At 51.8% G+C, this 19,457-nt stretch overlaps 1 protein-coding gene and 1 long non-coding RNA gene across 3 annotated transcripts in view; one reads left to right on the top strand and one right to left on the bottom strand.

Moving 5' to 3' along the window:
• SDK2 (sidekick cell adhesion molecule 2) overlaps window positions 1–19,457 on the bottom strand; it is a 264,926-nt gene that overhangs the window by 50,112 nt on the left and 195,357 nt on the right. For both annotated transcript variants that reach the window (XM_078438221.2, XM_078438220.2), the window contains exons 16-24: window positions 14,956–15,096; window positions 13,294–13,475; window positions 12,631–12,746; window positions 4,312–4,507; window positions 4,009–4,107; window positions 3,408–3,599; window positions 1,744–1,865; window positions 992–1,101; window positions 718–868 (exon numbers count right to left, since the gene is read on the bottom strand). In XM_078438221.2, the coding sequence (XP_078294347.1) occupies window positions 718–868; window positions 992–1,101; window positions 1,744–1,865; window positions 3,408–3,599; window positions 4,009–4,107; window positions 4,312–4,507; window positions 12,631–12,746; window positions 13,294–13,475; window positions 14,956–15,096 (1,309 nt within the window). The remainder of the gene's footprint in view (window positions 1–717; window positions 869–991; window positions 1,102–1,743; window positions 1,866–3,407; window positions 3,600–4,008; window positions 4,108–4,311; window positions 4,508–12,630; window positions 12,747–13,293; window positions 13,476–14,955; window positions 15,097–19,457) is intronic.
• LOC132687383 (uncharacterized) overlaps window positions 1–19,457 on the top strand; it is a 33,714-nt gene that overhangs the window by 7,199 nt on the left and 7,058 nt on the right. The gene's annotated exons all lie outside the window — the stretch shown is intronic.

The following is a 19,457-nucleotide window of genomic DNA, read 5'->3' on the forward strand; positions in this document are numbered from 1 at the left end:
CGTGTGTGGGGGAGGGTACTTGGGTCAGTTATTTGACTTCTCTCTGCCTCAGTTTCCTCATCTGTAAAGTAGGGGCCAGGATCACTCTGCTGTCACAAGCCCATGGAGAGGGTTCTGTGTTTGACTTTGAGTAAAGCATTCAGAACAGTGCCCGGCAGGAGAGAAAGCCCTCAGCATGTTCGGATTATTACCTTGCACAGGGTCACCTGGGGTAATGACCCTTCACAGGTAACCCTGACCTGTGGGGATGGTCTCCCTCACCTGCCCCTCGACCTCAGAAGCAACTCTTCACTCTTGAACTCAGTGCAGACGGGACAACTTACATTTGATCCTCAGACCCACCATTTGGGAGCTGTGTGGCCCCGGCGAGTTCCTAACCTCTCTGAGCCTCGGTTTTCTTAGCTGTGAATGTCAATAGCAATGTGTCTTTCACGGGATTACTGGGAGGATTAAATGGAAGGAAACAGGTAAAATGCTTGCCACCTGGTGACGCAGTGTTTTCTAGCTCCTTCTCACATAGGGGATTTGTTCATTTGGCTAAGACTGATGATTGGGCACCTTACCAGATACTAGGTGCAAAGAAAAGAGAAGGGGGCTCTGGGTATTCTGGTGGACACCCCCCGCCCCACCTTTGGTGTGACCTAAGGGCAATGACTTTTGCAGGATGACAAGGACCAAGGAGTCATCTCATCCCCACTGCCCTTGGGGGAGCCTCACCATCCAGCGGAGCCACAGGCTGGTCTCACTGGCCGTGCGCAGGGTCACGTTGGCAGGCGCCATGTCAGGGGGTGCCTGGAGGGTCTGGATCTTTCTAGAAGGCTGGCTGGGTGGGCTAGTGCCCACGATGTTCACCTGGCGCATTCGGAAGCTGCGGTGGGGGGTGGGGAGTGAGCCAGATGATGAGAGCAGGACCTCAGGGCCAAAGCCCGTCCCGGTCTGGGCAGTTTCCGCCCCTGCTCCCCTCCCCCAACGCCGCGTCCTGCCCTGGTACCTGTAGTAGGTGAAGGGGTTGAGCTCGGGCACCTCCATGGAGCGGGCGTCGGGCTCGTTGGTGAGCTGGTGAACCAGCAGCCACTCTTCTCCCTCCCCAACCACGCCTACCTGGAAAAGGAAGACACTCTTAGACCTGCCCAGCTTGTGGGGCTGGGATGTTCGGTGCCCCGCTTTCTAAGAGGTCAAGCCCTACCTGCAGAAGGTCTGGAGGGGCACCAAGCGGGGTCACCATCTTTCCAGGCCCTTAAACATGACTTCAGGTGTGACCCCCCTCCCAAGCCGTCTTGCATCAGAATACGGTGAAATGCTTACTAGAAACCCCCCACGCCAACAGCCTGGCCCTGGACCCAGCCCATCAGAATCCCTTGGGCTGTTACCCAGGAATCTGTGTGTTTAACAAGCTCGCCAGGTGATTCTGCTGTGCACCCTGGCATGCCTCTAAAACCCCAGCTAACTGAGAATCAGAATTTTCTGGGGGTGCAGCGCAGGTGCTGGAGCTTATAAGTGTGGCCCGGGGCAGCCAGAGAGGAGACTCAACCACTTACGGTTATGTGCGTGTATGGCGGTCAGGGGAAATGGGGGTGGTACGGGGGACTGTGGGCACTTCTGGTGTGTTGGGCCGTCTGACAGTGGCATATGGAGATGCACCCGGATGTAAATATGCGTATGAGTGGCACTCAAGAGCACGGGTGGGCCCAAGGCCAGGGAGCTGGCTGCCCGGGCTGCAGGTTCCCCCATGGCAGGTTTTACCTGGGCCTCTACCAGCCAGCGGGAGATGGAGGTTTTGCCATCATAGCCTGGCCTGAACTGCAAGGTCACGGAGCGGGGGCCGATGTTGGAAATGCCCAGGTTGGTGGGCGCCCCTGGGAGTTCTGGAAAACAGGGAAGGCAAGGAGATCAGGTGAGGAGAAGGTCCTTCCACATGGAACAGGAGGAAGGGGCGGGGGTGGGAAGGCAGGGGAGGGGCCGTGTGCCACCCTTTCTCTAGAAACCTCCTAGGAAGAGCGGGGCTGAGGCTAGCAGCTCTCCAACAGCCTTCTTCCTGCATTGCAGGCTCTGTGTCCAGACCAGGGGCCTGACACAGCACTGGGGGCTGGGAGGGTCTCTCAGGGCCACGGGGCCACGGGGAGGCTGACCGGGCTAGGAAACAGGAGCTGGGCATGCGAAGGCTTCCAGAACGAATCCTCCTCTCCGTCCACACCCATTTCAGCCCTCCCAAACCCAACTGAGGCTGAAGAAGACAAGAAGGAGGGGTGGGCACGGGAGGCAGCCCCTATTTTCTGACCAGAAGCCTTGGGATTCAGGACGAACAGAAAGAGTACAGATTCTGGACTCCAACTTCACAGCTTCCACTCTGGGTGTCTTTGGGGAAGTCACCTAAACTTTCTGTGCCACAGTATCCTCCTCAGTCAAATGGCGATGATGATGATAATATCATCCGCCTCAGGGGCGTTGTGAGGACTGAATGAATTGAGGTATATACAGCACGTAGCTCCAGGCATAACTATTTGTCAGGATTATGGTTATTGTCAGTTGGGGTCGACCGAGTCAGCTCGTTTACCCCAACCATTTCTTGGGGCAGGTTGAGGGACTCTGACCAGGTGTCATAAGCATAACTTACAGATCCAGCCAGGACCATGCGGTTCTCCAGTCCATCTCCCATAGATACAGATGGGGAAACTGAGGCACAGAGGGGCCACTTGACTTGCCCAAGGTCGCAGACAGCTTGGCAGGGGCAGGGCTGAGAGCAGATCTCAGCTTGTTCTTTACAAGCTGTTTAAGATTATTCCCACCTAGGGGCGCCTGGGGGGCTCAGTCGGTTCAGCGGCCGACTTTGGCTCAGGTCATGATCTCATGGTTTGTGAGTTGGAGCCCCATGTCGGGCTCTGTGCTGACAGCTTGGAACCTGGAGCCTGCTTCCGATTCTGTGTCTCCCTCTCTCTCTGCCCCTCCCCCTCTCTCTCAAAAATAAATAAATTAAAAAAAAAAACTTAAAAATTATTCCCACCTGATTCTACCCCTTTCCCAACCAACACTTCCACTGGTTGGAATCCCATTTGGACTTTCTGGGGGACAGTGAGACTTCTTTCCCTGAATCAGAGATACCATGGCTTGATTCCACACTGCCCCCCTGGTGTGGGGCGGGGGGCGCGGATGAGACAGGGATGGGGTTCCTCTGGGGGACTATGCCTTCCTGAGAGCTGTGGAAGGAAGCAGTGAGCCCACAGAGCCTCCACCCAGAGACCTGGAGCCATGAGAAGTAAGCCTGCTCTGGGGGGAAAGCCAAGGGGCCGTGGACCCAAGGCAGGGAGAGCTCTGTGGGAAGAAAGCAAGCCAGTTTTCCTGAGAAAAAGGGAAGCCTCTTGGTTAGGAGAACCCCAAGAGGCCAGGAGCCCCTGAGAGGGGGCACCCACCTGGAGGCACCCCGGAAGAGATGGTTGACGCAGACACTTGGCCCTGGCCCTTGGCGGTCATGGCGGCCACCTCGATGGTGTAGGTGGTGAGCGCAGTGAGGCCCGTGACGCGGTACTCCAGGGTCACGTTGGGTAGGTAGTGGGTCACTCGGGTGTTGGTACGGTTATACTCCTCCCAGGAGATCCGGTACCCTGGGGAGAGCCCCGAGTGGTGGCATGAGCTTGGCTGTCACCCAAAGCTGGCTTTGGCCCTCTTCCTCTGCTTCTCCCTTCTTCACTAGTCTGGCAGTTAGACACGCGTTGATAGCAATGGGGCCGAGGGAGCTGGGGACATCGTGCTTGGGGCCGCAGGTGTAACCTCGGTGGAAAGCCTCTACTGGGTGGGGACTGTGGGAGGGGGTGAGTTATCACGGCGGCTGCTTGAGGCCTGTGGCAGGTGAGCTGGGTTGACCTGGGCGCCGGTGGGCTGAGAGCCTCCTCTGAATGCTTTCTAAGAAAGAGTGGCCTGCCGGGAGGTTTTGGACGAGCACTGGTCAAAGGCGGGGGGATGGATTAGATGGCCCCGTCTCGCCCCCTGGCTCAGTAACACCGAGATGCCTACCTGTGAGGATGCCGTTCTTCTCTCCTGGCTCTTGCCAGCTGACCTTCAGCGAGGTGTCTAGGATTTCACTGAAGCTCAGGTGTCCCACAGGTCCAGGCACTGTACCCCAAAAGGACCCCCACCCCACCCAATGCCAATCAGATCCAGACAGAGGCCACTGTCTTCAAGACGGCCAGTGGTGCTCCAGGGGCGCCCCAGGATGGGAACCAAGGGCGGGATCCCCCTGTGCCTGGAGCGCTCAGCCCGGCTCTTGGGTAGGGGAGCGGTAGGGGGCAGGGACAGCAGGGGTTGGGCGGTGCCTACCGTCCTCATGGGTGCGCACCAGCTGGGGGGTGCTCCGAGGCCCGTCTCCGGGGGTGGTGAAACACAGCACCGAGGTGAAATACTCCGTGAACTTCTTCAGGCCACACACGAAGCCCACGTGGACGCTGTCTTGAAAGTTGGGCCGGGCAGTCACCATGGTAACCTCTTCTTCCTGCTCAGGCTCCCAGGCAATCAGCTGGGGAGAGGCCGGCAATTCAGGCAGGGCAGCAAGAACGTTCCAGAAGAGGCCGAGCACTCTCCCACAGTCTGGGCCAATGGACAGGGAGAGTCTAGGAGCCCAGCTCCCTAGGGTCCCTCCTCCCAGGGAAGGGGTGGCCATGCAGCCACTCACAGGCCACGAGCATCTGTCCCTCTGGGAGTTTGCTTTGGGGCACTGTTCGTTCACTGAGCGAACTCGCTCTCCACGAGCGGTCTCTCACGAGGGAGGTCTTTAGCAGATCAGCTACAGAACTTGCAGGTTCAGTGCAAAGTGAAAAGGGAGGGTCCCCTCGTTAAACAATTTTTAAGAAATGCAAGGTGAACGGGGGTCCCTCTGCGCGTGGAGCCCACCCTGTATGTTACGGATGAGCTCAGAGAGGCTCAGTGACTCCCACTATAGCACACAGCTCGAGGGCTCTGATTCCAATACCGAGGCTCCTATGGCTTTCTCCCTCTGGGCCGGGCAGGGTCTCCCTTGGGGTCCCCCCGCCACCCAGACCTGCCTCCTCGGCTACCCCTTTCCTCTAGTTCCAAGTTGGGATTTCAGTCGGAGGGACTGGAGGTGCCTCAGTCGGAGGGACTGGAGGGACTCCACGACCTGGAGGTGGAGCTTCAGCGAGAAAACCCCGTCTGGAGGTTCAGCCTGGCTTCCTGTCTGCCCTCCCTCTGCACACCCCGCCTGGAATGGACGTGCCTCCTGCCTTCCTTTCCTTCTCTTCTTGCCTCTTGAACTGTCCCCTCACACGCCTGGTTTCTGGGCCCTTCATCTGTCTCCAGCAATGACAGCTGGTCTCAGAGAGTTCCTCGTTTATTTGAAGTTGATTAACTAGCAATTAATGGTGAAAAGCAATACTTGATGAGTTTTAATAAGCACCAGTATTTATAGATATAAAACAATACCACACTGACGTCTCCTGATTAACTCGCCCCTATAACAATGCTTCATCTTCTTCCTGTGGCCGCGTGTTTATAAAGGATGTTTTGAAATTTAATTGGTATTGTGAAAAGATAGCCTATAGCAAGTTAATTAGACACTAATTAGACCCTAAAAATACTAATCAGAAATACTAAGTGGCATTTAATAAGTATGTTAAATATCCTCCTTATTGAGGTTATCTTGTTTCATAGCAATTAAATTGCCGAACTTCTTTGGAGTAGATTAAGAAACAAGTTTAATGTTTTAATTTAATTTAATTAATGTAAATTTGAATTAATTACGCCATTAGAATTAATTGTGTGGTGTGTTCCACAGCAAGTGCAAAATCTGGGTAAATATTACTTGATTGGGTTCAGGCCAATTATAGTCACGACCGTTATTTCCGGAAGAAAGGACAAAGAATCTCTTTATAGGTGCCTTAAAACAGTATCACTGGGAACCGTCTTCAGAAATGACCCAGAAGCGCCCAGGGTGACGGCTGGGTGGTTTTCTGAGCGACTTCACCATCTTATGGTTCCAGGCCCGAAGCCCAAGATGGCGGCAGGACCAAGGCTGCTTCAGAATATTTACTCTGCGATGCGAGTCGCCAGTCGTTTAGCTGCGTCTGAAGAGGAGGAGGCTGGGGGTCAGGAGCCTTCTCCCTCGGGCCAGGAGGACAACAGCTGCCTTCCGCACCTCCTATTCCCTGAAAGGAGGTGGGCTCTGGGCAGCCCCGGGTGGAGCTCTGCTAGGAGTTCCTACTCTGCATCTGGCCTTGGGGTGAGCCCATCCCCCACCAGTCCCATTGCATCATCGCAGCAAGGACTGGATGGGAATCACTGCCCTGTGCTGTTGCAGAAAGGGAACCGAGGACCACGAAGGTTGGGCCTGGTCGGTGCGCATGGACCGGCCAGGGGCTGGCTTCAGATCTGTGGGCCCACCCCTAGACCCAGGACGGAGGCCTGTCTCTCAAAGGTCCACACAGCTGTTAGGTGAGCATCGCGGTGTCTGTGTGTCTGCTCTCGTTAGCCAGCGTCGGCGTTGATTTACTCTATCAGGCCGTTGGGCTCAGAGTCCAACAGACCGGGCTGTCCTCAGCATGGGTGGGGGGTACGGGAGCCTGCGTGCTGGGGGAAAAGCACCCGATCTAGGTTCCTGGGACAGGCAGCGCCCCCTTGGAGAGTGGAAGCCCTGTCATTGAAGGGTGCTGGTGTCGGAGGCGTGTGTTTATGTGTGGGGAGCAGAATGTGCGTCCAAAGAAGGGAGGAAGAAAAGCAGAACCCAGTGCTGTCACTTACTGTGTGACCCTGGGAAAGTCACGCAACCTCTCCGAGCCTCAGGCTATTACAAGGAGCAGTGATAGCTGTCTTGCCGGCTGCCAGGAGGAGGGATGAAGTGAGTCAATGTGCTACGGGGCTCAGAGCAGGATGGTATTATATGGCCTGCTAGCTTACCGGAGCTAGCAAAAAAGTAGAGAGATTCTCTTTCCCTCTCCTTTTGTCTTTCCTTTTCTCTCTCTCTTTCTCTCTGCATGTGCATGGGTTCGCACAGAACGTTCTGGAAGGATTCGTAGGAAATTAACAACAGTGTTTGCCAGGAGTGGGGAGAGTTTCGGGGGTGGGACAGAAGCAGGCGTATGAAGAGCTGGAACTGGATGCAGGATTTCTGCCACACATCTATCTTTTTACTTTTGAATCACGTAAGTATATTTCCTGTTTAAGAAATTAAATTCAAAAATTAAAAAAAATAATGGAAGGATTTGGCAAGAGGGGCAAAATTATATGTACGCTTATCCTTTGATCCAGCAACCTCCTTTCTATGAATCTATTCCAAAGTTAAATGTGAAAAATATGAAAAGATATATGGGCACAGAGCTATTTCACTGCAGAAATGTTTATTATAGTAAAAGGCTGGAAACAATCCAAATGTCATCCCTGAGGAGCTGGTTGACAAAACTATGGGAAAGCCACTTGATGGAGTCCAATACAGATGTCAAAAAGGGAACCAGGAATCTCTATACTCCTGTGAAGTGATCCCCAGGATATACTGTAAATAAAGAAGCAGGATGGAAAAAAGTGTGTAGAGAACGCTGCCATTTATCTAGGAAGGAGAGGATACACATGTATATATATGTATGCATTTGTTTATGTTAAAGAAACGAGGGGCTCCTGGGTGGCTCAGTCAGTGAAGCATCCGACTCTTGGTATCAGCTCAGGTCATGATCTCACAGTCGTGGGATCGAGCCCCATGTCAGGCTCTGCGCTGAGCAGAGCCTGCTTGGGATTCTCTGTCTCCCTGTCTCTCTGCCTATCCCCCACTCACTCTCTCTCAAAATAAATAAATAAACTTTAAAAAAAAAGAGAGAAATGAAAAGAAAAACCAAAACAAGCAGGCAAAAAGAAATCATACCTGTGGGGAAGGAAAGGACCAGAATTCAGGCTGACTTTCTCTGAATTTACTTTGTAGATTTAACGCTGGAACCATGTAAATATGTTCCATAGTTACAGACCGAAATTAAATTAAAAAATCAATCCCTAAAAATCAAAACCGAAATGAAACAAACGAAGCTAATGATGTATTGAGCTGTAGCGAAATTACACAGAGAGAAACTATTTCCAGAGATTTTGTAGCACAGCCATGTGACGTACATCCCTAGCGGGATATACCCTAGGAAGGGAAAGCACTGCAAATAATCGGACACTATTTTGGACTCTATTTCGGTAGTCCCTGCGGTGGTATTACTGTTCTGAAAGTGTTGTGGGTGTTTCTGGGATAAAGTAGACAGGTACTTATGCTGGTGTTGTAGGTACTGGATTTTCAGTGTGGAGCAAAGAGAGACAAAGGCCAATAAGATTACTAAAGATCTTATAGCCCTGAAATTGAGTTGGAAGTATCAGTATGTGTTTTATCAGGAGAAGGAGGAACAGGGGGGTAAGAAGAAGAGGAAGAAGAAGAAGGAGGAGGAGAGGGAGGGAGGAGGAGGCGGGGGGGCGGGGAGAAGAAGCATTATTTCCAAGCTGTCCATTAACGGAGCCTGAAAATGGCATCCAGTGCTAGAACAAGGAGCACCCCTGATGCCCAGATTTTGGTATCTAACTATCATTTCCTCCTGGAAGGGACAAGGTTCTCTGAAGATGTGGCTGATCCCAGGGACAGTGCAGGAATTGGGGACAGCTTGGACCATCCTGGCAGACTGCAAGGAAGCTATCGGACTGTCGGGGCCCTGTCAAAAGAACTCCCCAACCAAAGAGGCCGACGATGGGTCAATGTGGCATCATCACAAATAGTAATGGCAGTGGGTTGAAACATACCAGATGTGTTAAAAATCCTTAAGTACATAGTAATATACCAAAAACAAGACAAAAAGATGCCCCACTCCCATCCCATGCCCCCCCTTCTAAAGTGACTCATCTGTCACTTTAGAAAATGCTAAGGAATCGCATTCATTTTCCTGAAAACTGGTTAAGTGATGGGAGAGGACTAAACTTTTACCATGCTTTCCCTAGACGAACTGAACCTTCGGGTAACCAAAAAGTTGGTAAGGGGAAACTTCTTTTTACTTGAAAGTGTTTCAGCTAATAAATCAAGGAGAAATTATAATATTTGACTGTCCCCACTTTGCAACCCTACCGAAATAATATATCACACAGGGTGATCAATGGTCACCACACAATAGTAAGAGAGACAGCCAGACTTTATGCCTTCTGATGTAAATGCACAACACCATCTAGGAGGTAATATTTGGAAAAAACAAAACAAAACAAATCATCAAACCTTGAATCTGATCAAGCCTCCAGTTCTAAGTTCCAATTTACTGCAAATATAGTGTTCAGAGGAATGTGTTAAATGACCCCACAGAGAGGCAATCAGCAAAATCCAGGCTGTGGAAAATTCGATAGGGCAAATGATTAAGTTTCTTTACTAAATAAATTACAAGAGAAAGAGAGAGAGAAAGGAGAGAGAGAATCTATAGATCAGCTGAGACCTAAAAAAACCGGACCAATTGCGGTCGTGTGGACCTCATTTGGACCCTGAAGCAAATAAAGCAACCAGTAAAAGAAATGATGTGGTGATCAGGGAAATGTGAACGCTGACCGAATATCTGACGATAGCAAGGGGGCTTGATATTTTTAGGCACAATGATGACAGTGTGGTTACTGTGGTTGTGTTTTGAACAGAGGCTTTATGCTATTTCTCTGCAGAAATATTTAGGGAGGAAAGGATACAGTGGCCTGGGATCTGCTTAAAAATATTCCAGGGGAGAGGCAGAGGGTTGGGGAATAGAAGGAACACGTTTGATCACGAGCCAGTAATTGCTGACGTCAGGATACACTGTGGTCTTCTAAAGTCATTACGGTTTTCCCTCTACTATTGTAGATGTTGGAAAAATTTTAACAATTAAAAGGCGAGGGTGGGGGGAGTCCATTCTCGTTGGAGGTACACAAGGGAAGGGACAGGCACTGCTGTTTTCCTCCCTGTGATACCGAAGGCCAAAGAAGAAACAAAATGCCTGCTTATATCCATTTGTACTTAGAAAAAAAAAAATCAAGTTATAGTTACCATTTTACCATGAACGCATAGGACACATTTTCTTTTTAATGCAAGAAAAGGCATAGGCTCTGGAGTTTCAATCTGAGCCTCTGTGGCCTCTTCCCACTCAGTCTGGGCCTGAATTGCCTGAACTGTCCCGGCCACTTGCACCTGCCTTAGAAATCTGCAGCCCAGGGGCACCAGGGGTGGCTCAGTCGGTCGAACGTCTGACTTAGGCTCAGGTCATGATCTCACAGGTCATGAGTTCGAGCCCCGCGTCGGGCTTGCTGCTGACAGCCCGTCAGCACAGAGCCCGCTTCAGATCCTCTGTCGCCCCCCGCCCCGCCCCTCTCTCTGCTTATGCTCTCTCTCTCTCAAAACAAAAAAATAAATAAATCATTTAAAAAACCTTTCAAAAAAAGAAGCAGCCCAGCCCTATCCTCCCCGCCCCCAATTTGTGTGAGAAAACTCAGAATTGGCAGCAAGAAGCTAATTGTTCCCAGCTCAGCTCGTCGGCACAGTGCGAGCCTCCCCTTTTCCCTCCGCTGCCTCCCCCCAGAGTCCCAATTAGGAGGCTTTTCCAGCCAGCCAGGCAGCCCGCGCTGCGAATGTTCAGCTGCAGCTCCCTGCCCCAGGACGGCCCTGCTCGGCCCTGGCGCCCTGCCTTCCTGGGAGCAAGAGGGCTGTGGCAGGGGGAGCCCCCGCTCTGGACCATCCCTCCTTTGTTTGCAACCCCAACAGAAATGTCTCTTTGCGGTTTAATCTCGGTCCCCTTTCTGGCCAGCCATCCCCAGCTTGCAGTAGTAACAGCCCAGGCTGCCAGTCCTAGGGATCGTCTTGGCTGTTCCACCCATGCAAACGTGCAACAGAGGGAGTGCGGGAGCCTTCTGGAAGTGTCCGCGGTCACCAGGAGGTCACCAGGTCTCTGGCCCCAAGCCGGAGCCTGCAGTGCCTCCCCTTCACGGCCTGCCCCCTGGTGGCCCACCCCTGACATGCGCTGCCTCCCCTCCCGCATCTGGAGGGAGCCCACCCCATCCTCCCACCTGCTGTGGGGCGGGGGGGGGCACAGCCGTAAACCATGGTGTGGACCGCATACTGTGCAATCCACCTGCAGTTTTCTTAGTGGGGGTTGGCATGGGGTGAGAGCAGAGACCCAGGTGTGGGATCAAGGTCTGGGTTCCAGGAAGGGATCGTTGAGATCCCAAATTAAAAAAAAAAAAAATTTAATGCTTATTTATTACGAAGAATTTTAAATGTTTCATTATTTTTGAGAGAGAGAGAGAGGCAGAGTGTGAATGGGGGAGGAGCAGAGAGAGAGGGAGACAGAGAACCTGAGGCAGGCTCCAGGCTCTGAGCTGTCAGCGGGGAGCCCGACGCGGGGCTCGAACCCACGAGCCGCGAGATCATGACCTGAGCCGAAGTCGGATGCTTAACCTAGCGAGCCACCCAGGAGCCCCGGAAAGTCCTGATTTTTAGCACAGTTACAATGATAGCAACTACAACAGCTGCTGTTATTATCGCTGTTATTAGTTGCCACGGGCTGAACCGTGTCTCCCCTCCCCGCCCAAATTCACACGTGGATGTCCTAACCCCCAAGACCTCAGGATGTGACTGTATTTGGACAGAGCGTCTTTAAAGAGGCAAGAAAGTTCAAATGAGACCATTAAGGTGGTCTGTAGTCCAGCAAGGCCGGCGTCCTTCTAGGAAGAGGAAATCTGGACACACAGAGGAAAGACCACGTGTGGACACAGGGAGAAGGTGGCACCTGCACGCCAGGGACTGAGGCCTCGGAGGGACTCAGCCCGTCGACACCTTGATCTAAAACGTGCAGCTTCTGGAACTGGAAGGAAATCCATTTTTGCGGCACTTGGTTAGGAAAGCCTGATCAGACGAACACATTTCCACCACGGCCACTATCATTTTCTGAGCGCTCGTTAATGTGTTTGTCACTGTGCTCAACGAATTACTAATATCATCTCATTTAATCCTCACTCCACCCCAAGGGACGGATGTCATTATCATCCTCCCTCACAAATGAGGAAATGGGAGTTTATTTTGGGTTTCCAGCAGCTAGAACAGTTTGGATAGGAGGGCTCAGTAAACATTCATCGAAGGAGGGACGCTCAGACAGCTTATAGGACTTGTCCAGGGAGCCAGTAAGGGGCACAGCCAGAGCCAGGATCTTAACCACATCTGTCAGGGTCCTAGTCCTGTGCCCTTAACCATACTCTCTGTGGGGTCAGGTACATTATGCCAAGGACGTGTGTCCCAGCAGGATGCCTGTTAGAGCCACAGCTTGGCGGTAAGAAGTGGATTCCGGATTTTTCTGAGGCCATGGCTATGCCCAAGTGTTTCTGAGCCCGAAACGAATCTGGTTTCGTTTATACCCTAGTCTCACCGAGAAAACTCCCAGGCACTGGGTCACAGACTGGGCAGTGTCCAGACACCCCCCCCACCCCCCCGCCCCCAGCCTGGAAGTGGCCTTAGAGAGAGCCTGTGAGCCCTTGGCCTTGACCACGCGTCCTTTGTTTGGCTCGAACCAATGATTTCGAACGGACGGGGGGATCCCTCCCCTTTTCCCCTCCTCCTCAGCCCCTGGCCTCCCTCGGAGAATCCCCGGGCCTCCTCTTGGGGCCAGGAGGGGCCTCACATACCTTGTAGCCCTGGTTGATGCCGTTGATGAACTGGGGGCTGGGGGCATTCCAGGTGAAGCGGATGGTCGTGGAGTTGGTGGCTTCTGCGTGCACGTTGCCAGGAGGGACGGTGGGGACTGGAGGAGAGCAGAGGTGCGGGCAGCGGCGGGGGGGGGGGGGGGCGGTGCAAGAGAGCACGGTCAGTCTTGCCCGGTTACGCAGAGCAAACACAGGGATGGGGTCTGCAGACTCCGCTTCGCCCCACCCCTTCTCCCCCCTTGCTCTGTGGACTTAAGACATCCTCTTTCTCTAGATTAGTGTGGGTTTAATAAAACTCGCCTGACCCATTTCACAGGCTACCAAGAAACAGAAGCGAGGGCTGTGAAAATACTCGGGGAGGTTTTTATGTACGATACTCCGCGTGAGCAGTCTCGTGATCCTGTGGTGGACTGCGTAGAAGGTCCCTGTAACCCGGAAGCTTCTGCCGTGCTCGTGCTCCCCCCAACTCCTCTTTCCCTCAGGACCCTCCCACCCTGCGGGGTAGCCAGGGGCAGCGGGCAATAGCTCGGGACTGGATACAACAGGTGACACGGCTGAGGAAGGATGGGACAGGTACAGGACCGACAGGTGCGAGCCTGGGAGAGAGAGAAGCACCAGTCCTCCGTGGTCACAGTCCCCACCCACCTCCCTGCAGTGTCCACTCGGTGACTTTGCTGCTGTAGACACCCAGCCCGGCACTGTTGTAGGCGGCCACCTCGATCTCGTAGTTGGTCCAGATGATGAGGTCCTCCAACAGCAGGTTGTTGACATCGGCATCCGTGATGTTCTTGAACTGGTACCCGACAGGCAGCCCGGCCAGGCAGTACCTGAGGGGCGGAAGGCAGGATGCGGTGGCTTGGAGTCAGCCTGCTTGGCGCATGCCCAGGAAACCGGGTGTCACGGTGCGAGCGTTCCATACCCACGCTGTCCAATATGGCAGCCATGAGCATATACGGCTGTTGGGCACTTGAAACGTGGTTGGCACTGGGAACCCGTACTTTTATTTCCTTTATAGTCAAAACCACAGGTGACCAACGGCCATCTCCCTGGATAGCACAGGCCTAGTGGAGGTGTCTGTTCTTTCTGATGGGGCAGGACGCTGGGGAGATGGCTACATGACCACGGACAATAAGAGTTCTGGGGAGATCACACTGGCCTCACCTTGGAGGGCTCACTGATGGAGGGCCAAGTCCAACCAAAGGTTGGGCTCATTTTCTTATACCCTCCAAACAGTGGCTCCCCTTTTGACGGTCATTCACTTAGGTGAAGGGAAAACACCTGAGGCTACCTACTTTGCCAATTTCGACCTTCCACTGGAAGAAGAACATACGGTAATAAAGAAGTGGGGTCTGTTCAGGCGAAATTTTGGAGGCTGGATAGCCTCTACCCATTTTTGGAAAATCAGAGGCCTCAAATTATTTTGATGTGTTACAACACCCCATAGCGGTGGTCCTCAGAGGCTTACCCCGCATCAGACCCCCCTGGAAGGCTTGTTAAAACACAGGTTTGCTGGGCCCACCCCAGAGTTTCCCATTCGGTAGGTCAGGTGTGGGACTTGAGAATTTGCATTCAAATCGACGCTGCTGCCGGCCTCAGGACCGCCCTCTGAGAACCACTGCTGATTTGGGGTCACCAAAAGCTCACGACAAAATGAACCGATAATGGAGCAAACTTAACAATAACTTCTTCCAGAGAGCATAAGCCTATAGGAAAAGGGACATGCCTTTTGCAGCCAGCCAGAATTCAGAACATTGGTGAATGTTCAGTAACTTCCATTTATGCTAACTTTAATTCACAAAACCGAACTAATAGCACTTAATAACTCAGTCTGAGGTTATCAGGGACGTGCCCTTGGTCAAGGGGAGACAGAAAAGTCTATATAACTGGGCTTCATTTGGCAGTAAGGACCAAAGAAAGGAGGTCCACTTTTTGACCAGTTCTTGACCCAGTAGTTGGTTTCAGCTGGAATATTTTTGGTTTCCTGGGTGGTTGGCCCCTTGAATATGTACCTGTCTCCCTGGGCCTCTGGAGCCGTGACATGTGGCAGACTTGCCCACCCATACAGCCTTGAGGACACTACACCGTACCCCCTCCCTCAAGCATTCCCATTGGTTTCCAAGGCTCTGCCTTCTGGAAGTTCTTCTATATGTCTAACCCAAGTCTTTCATAACACAGTGAAGGCACTTCTTGTTGCCGGGCCCTCGTTAGATGGGGAAAGACCCGCCGTGACCTTGCTGTTTGCCAATCCACGTCCGACCCTCCCCTTGAGTCTGGGCTGCCCTACCTTTCCCGGGATTGGACGCCTACCTAATGATGTAGCCCTTGAGAAGGCCGTTCTGGTGGCTCTCCGGAGGCGGCTGCCACTGGATCATGATGGACTGGTTGGTCCGGCCGCTGGCGATGACGTTCTGTGGAGGGGCCGTGGGGGGTTCCTCGGGAAGGGAGACCCTGGATATAAAAACGTCAAGAGTGGGTGGGACGGGTTGCTTGGGTGGCTTAGTTGGTTAAGGTGTCTGACTCTATTTTGGCTCAGGTCATGATCTCACGGTTCGTGAGCTGGAGCCCCACGTCAGGCTCTGCGATGACTGTGCGAAGCCTGCTTGGGATTCTCTTTCTCCCTCCCTCTCTCTGCCCCCTCCCCTGCTCGCATGCCCATGCCTGCGCTCTCTCTCCCCGCCCCTCAAAATCAATAAATAAGCATTAAAAAAAGAGTGGGTGCAGGGGTGCCTGGGTGGCTCTGTCGGTTAAGCGTCCGACTTTGGCTCAGGTCATGATCTCACGGTTCGTGAATTTGAGCCCCATGTTGGGCTCTGTGCTGACAGCTTAGAGCCTGGATCTGGCTTCCAGTTCTGTCTCCTCTCTCTGACCCTCCCCCGCTTAAGCTCTCTCTCTCTCTCTCTCTCTCTCAAGAATAAATAAACATAAAACAAGAGTGGGTGGGCTTTTCTACTCTTAGTCTTGATGGCAAACACAGGAGTTTAATGGGAAATGAGGAGGCTGCCTTGTTCCTGGATGACTCTGCACAACTGCTGTGCGCTTTTGGGCAAGTCACTTAACCTCTCTGAGCTTGTTTCTTTATCTTTTAAAGGAGTATAATAAAGCTCCACCTGTCTGCTTTATAAGACTGGTTGAGGTTCAAATGACACCATGTATATATATGAATATTTTTAAAACACTATAGGGGCGCCTGGGTGGCTCAGCTGGTTGAGCGTCCGACTTCGGCTCAGGTCATGGTCTCACAGTTCGTGAGTTCAAGCCCCGCGTCGGGCTCTGTGCTAACAAACAGCTCAGAGCCTGGAGCCTGCTTCAGATTCTGTATCTCTCTCTCTCTCCCTCCCCCTCCCCTGCTCATGCTCTGTCTCTGTCTGTCTCTCAAAAATAAATAAATGTTAAAAAAAATAAAAAAAAACCATTATAAAGCCCCAGATGTGTGTATTTTCTGTGCAGGAAAGGGACCTCGGCCTCAGCTTCTCACGTGCCAAAGAAGCTGCTGTTGGAGATGATGATGTCATAAGTGACCAGGAATGTCAGAAGCAGGGATGTTTTTCACTTCCCAGTTGCAAGCTGTAACTAGGTTTCCTTTTCCGAACAGCTGGGCCCAGGGCTGGGGACGGGCAGGCCGGGCGGGGCTGGCGAGGCGCGTGCGCGAGCCCAACGCCCGCTTCCGGAAGCGAGTGCCACTGCATTGCCTCCTCTGGAGCTGCCAGGGGACACGGCGTTCCACCGGGGTGCCGCAAAGCTGACACGCATCCATTAAAAGCAAAAGTTAATTATTTTTGATGGATGTCTCTCCCTTTCAGCTTATTTTTATGTTTTTGCTTTCTGATGGGAGCTTTGCAACGTGTACCGCACACTCCCACGTCTTTGTAAAGCCCGCAGCGAGGGCGATTTCACCTTTTTCTTTGTGACTCAGGGCTGCTAGTATGAGGATTCATCAGGAAGATGAATCAGGGTTTGAAATGAAGCCTGAAGACGTGGAGAAAGTGTAGGGTAGATGTCCCAGCGCTTTGAGGCTTTCTACTGTTGGGATCTTGTAGTTCTGAAGGGCTGGGGCCGTGTCCACGTTGTTCCCCGAACCACTGATGGACCACACACAGCCTGGCACATAGTAGGCGTTCAATCAGCAGCGAGCGAATACATTCTCCTGTAAGTGCCCTCCTGTTAGCTGCCACCTCTCTCTCCTGTGACGGTGTCACCACCCCTGTGGCATCCCCCCAGTGAGAACCAGAAAGACTTAAGCTCACTGGAACTGTGGCAAAACCGAAGGACTGTTTTAAGCCAGAGGTCTGCATACGCACACCTAAGAGAATCCTTTAAAGAGCCAAGTACGTTCTTGGCTCCCTTGTAAACTATCAGTTGACCGTATATGTAAAGGTTTATTTCTGGGCTCTCTACTCTGTTCCATGGGTCTAAGTGTCTATTTTTATGCCAATATCATGCTGTTTTGATTACTACAGCTTTCTGGTATAGTGTGAAATCAGGAAATGTGATCCCTCCAGCTTTGTTCTTTCATAGGACCGCTCTGGCTACTCAAGGTCTTTTGTGTCTCCAAACACATTTGAGGACTGTTTTTTTCTTTTTCCTAATTCTGTGAAAGACGCCGTCGGAATTTTGATAGAGGCCGCACTGAATTTACACATGGACATTTTGGGTAACACGGACATTTTAACGATATTAATTCTTCTCAGTGGGGAAAGGAAAGTCTCTTTAATACACGGTGTTGGGAAAACTGGACAGCCCACATGCAGAGGAATGAAACCGGACCCCTAGCTTACACCAGTCACAGAAATTAACTCAAAAACGGGGTGCCCGGGTGGCTCGGTTGGTTGAGCGTCCGACTCTTGGTTTGGGCTCCAGTCATGATCTCACGGTTCATGAGTCGGAGCCCCGAACGTCAGCCTCTGCGCTGACGTCATGGAGCCTGCTAGGGATTCTTGCTCTCTTTCTCCCTCTGCCCCTCCCCCACGTGCGCGCACTCTCTCTCCAAATAAATAAATAAACTTAAAACATCGAATCAGCTGGAAATCTAAAGGAGAACAACGAAAAAAAAAATTAAAGACTTCATCGTAGGACCCTAACTTATCAAACTCCTGGAAGAAAACATAGGGACAAGCTCTTTGATGTTGGTTTGGGCAGTGGGTTCCAGGAGACGACACTCAAAGCACAGGCAATAAAAGCAAAGATAAGTCAGTGGGACCACAGGAAATGAACAAGCTCCTGCATGACAAAAGAAACAACCAACAAAATGAAACGCTAAATCTGCAAACCATATATCTGATAAGGGGCTAATGTGCAGAATATATAAAGAACTCATACAACCCAATAGCAATAAATAAATAAATAAATAAGTAAGTAACCCAAAAAACCAACAACAAAAAACCCCCAACCCGATCTAGAAATAGGCAGATCTGAACAGGCATTTTCCCCACGAAGACACACAGATGACCAACAGGTGGGTGAAAAGGAAATGTGAATGAAAACCAGTGAGGTGTCACCCCACACCTGGTAAATCAGCTGTCATGGAAAATTGAAAAGACAAGACAGAACAGGCATTGTCAGGGATGTGGAGAGAAGGGAACCCTCGCGCACTGTGGGTGGGAACGTAAACGGGTGCTGCTAGTGTGGAAAACAAAATGGCGGCCCCACAAAAGATTAAAAAATCCATCCACAGGATGGGGCGCCTGGGTGGCTCAGTCGGCTGAACGTCCAACTTCAGCTCAGGTCATGATCTCGCGGTCCATGAGTTCGAGCCCCGCGTCGGGCTCTGTGCTGACAGCCCGGAGCCTGGAGCCTGCTTTGGATTCTGGGACTCTGGCTCTCTCTGCCCCTCCCCCACTTGCACTCTGTCTCTCTCAAAAATAGGACATTAAAAACAAATTTTTAAAACATCCATCCACAGGAGATGAACACAGGATCTCGAAGATCTGTCTGCATGTGGAAACACCCTACGTATCTGTCACTGGATGGGTCCATCAGGCAGATATAGATGCATACGGTGGAATATTATTCAGCTATGAGAAAGAAGGACCATTTGCACCGACAAACACTGTGCGATCTCGTACGCGGGGTCTACAAAAGCTGAATTTAAGAGAAACAGAGAGGAGGGTGGTAGTTACCGAGAGCTAGTGAGGGAGGGACATGGGAAGATACTGGTCAAGGCTACAGCCTTCTTAACAAATCCTGGGGATCTGAAGTATAGCCTGGGGATGATAGCTGAAAATGCCGTATCATCTACTTAAAAGTTGCTCAGAGAGGAGGTCGAAAGTGTCCTCACCACAAAAAAGAAATGGACGTGTCAGCTAACGCTGTGGTGCTGATCACATGGGAACATACAAGTGTATCGAATCAAAACACTGTGCCTTCAACTCACTCACACCGTGTCACATGTCAATTAGAATCTCAATACATCTGGAAAAAATGAAGAGAAACATAAGAAAAGGAACGCTTTGGTGCATGGGATTTGTGTCACCGTCACTCTGGCCCCTTGTTGCATGGCTTCTTTCTCCCCAGAGGTGACCACCTGGTTACAGGACTTAAGTGGCCAGAATCAGTCGCCTCCTACGGAAGCGGGTACTACCGGGTGATGCTCGAAAATGGACGACCCTCTGTTTTCCCTCAATTTTCATCATCTTTAAAGCAGCCTCGCCGAAAGCTTAACCAGACCTGGCGTCTTGCAAGGCACTGGATACGGACATCTGTCACGTGCACGTAACAGTGACGGCGGCCGATAGGGGAGGCAGAGCAGAGCGAGGGGAGTCTTTGAACTCGCTCGGCTCCCAGTGAGAGGGACCATTAAATCGGTGCTGATC

Source organism: Panthera onca, chromosome E1 (genome assembly GCF_046562875.1).
Source record: "Panthera onca isolate mPanOnc1 chromosome E1, mPanOnc1 haplotype 2, whole genome shotgun sequence".
Lineage (NCBI taxonomy): Eukaryota > Metazoa > Chordata > Mammalia > Carnivora > Felidae > Panthera > Panthera onca.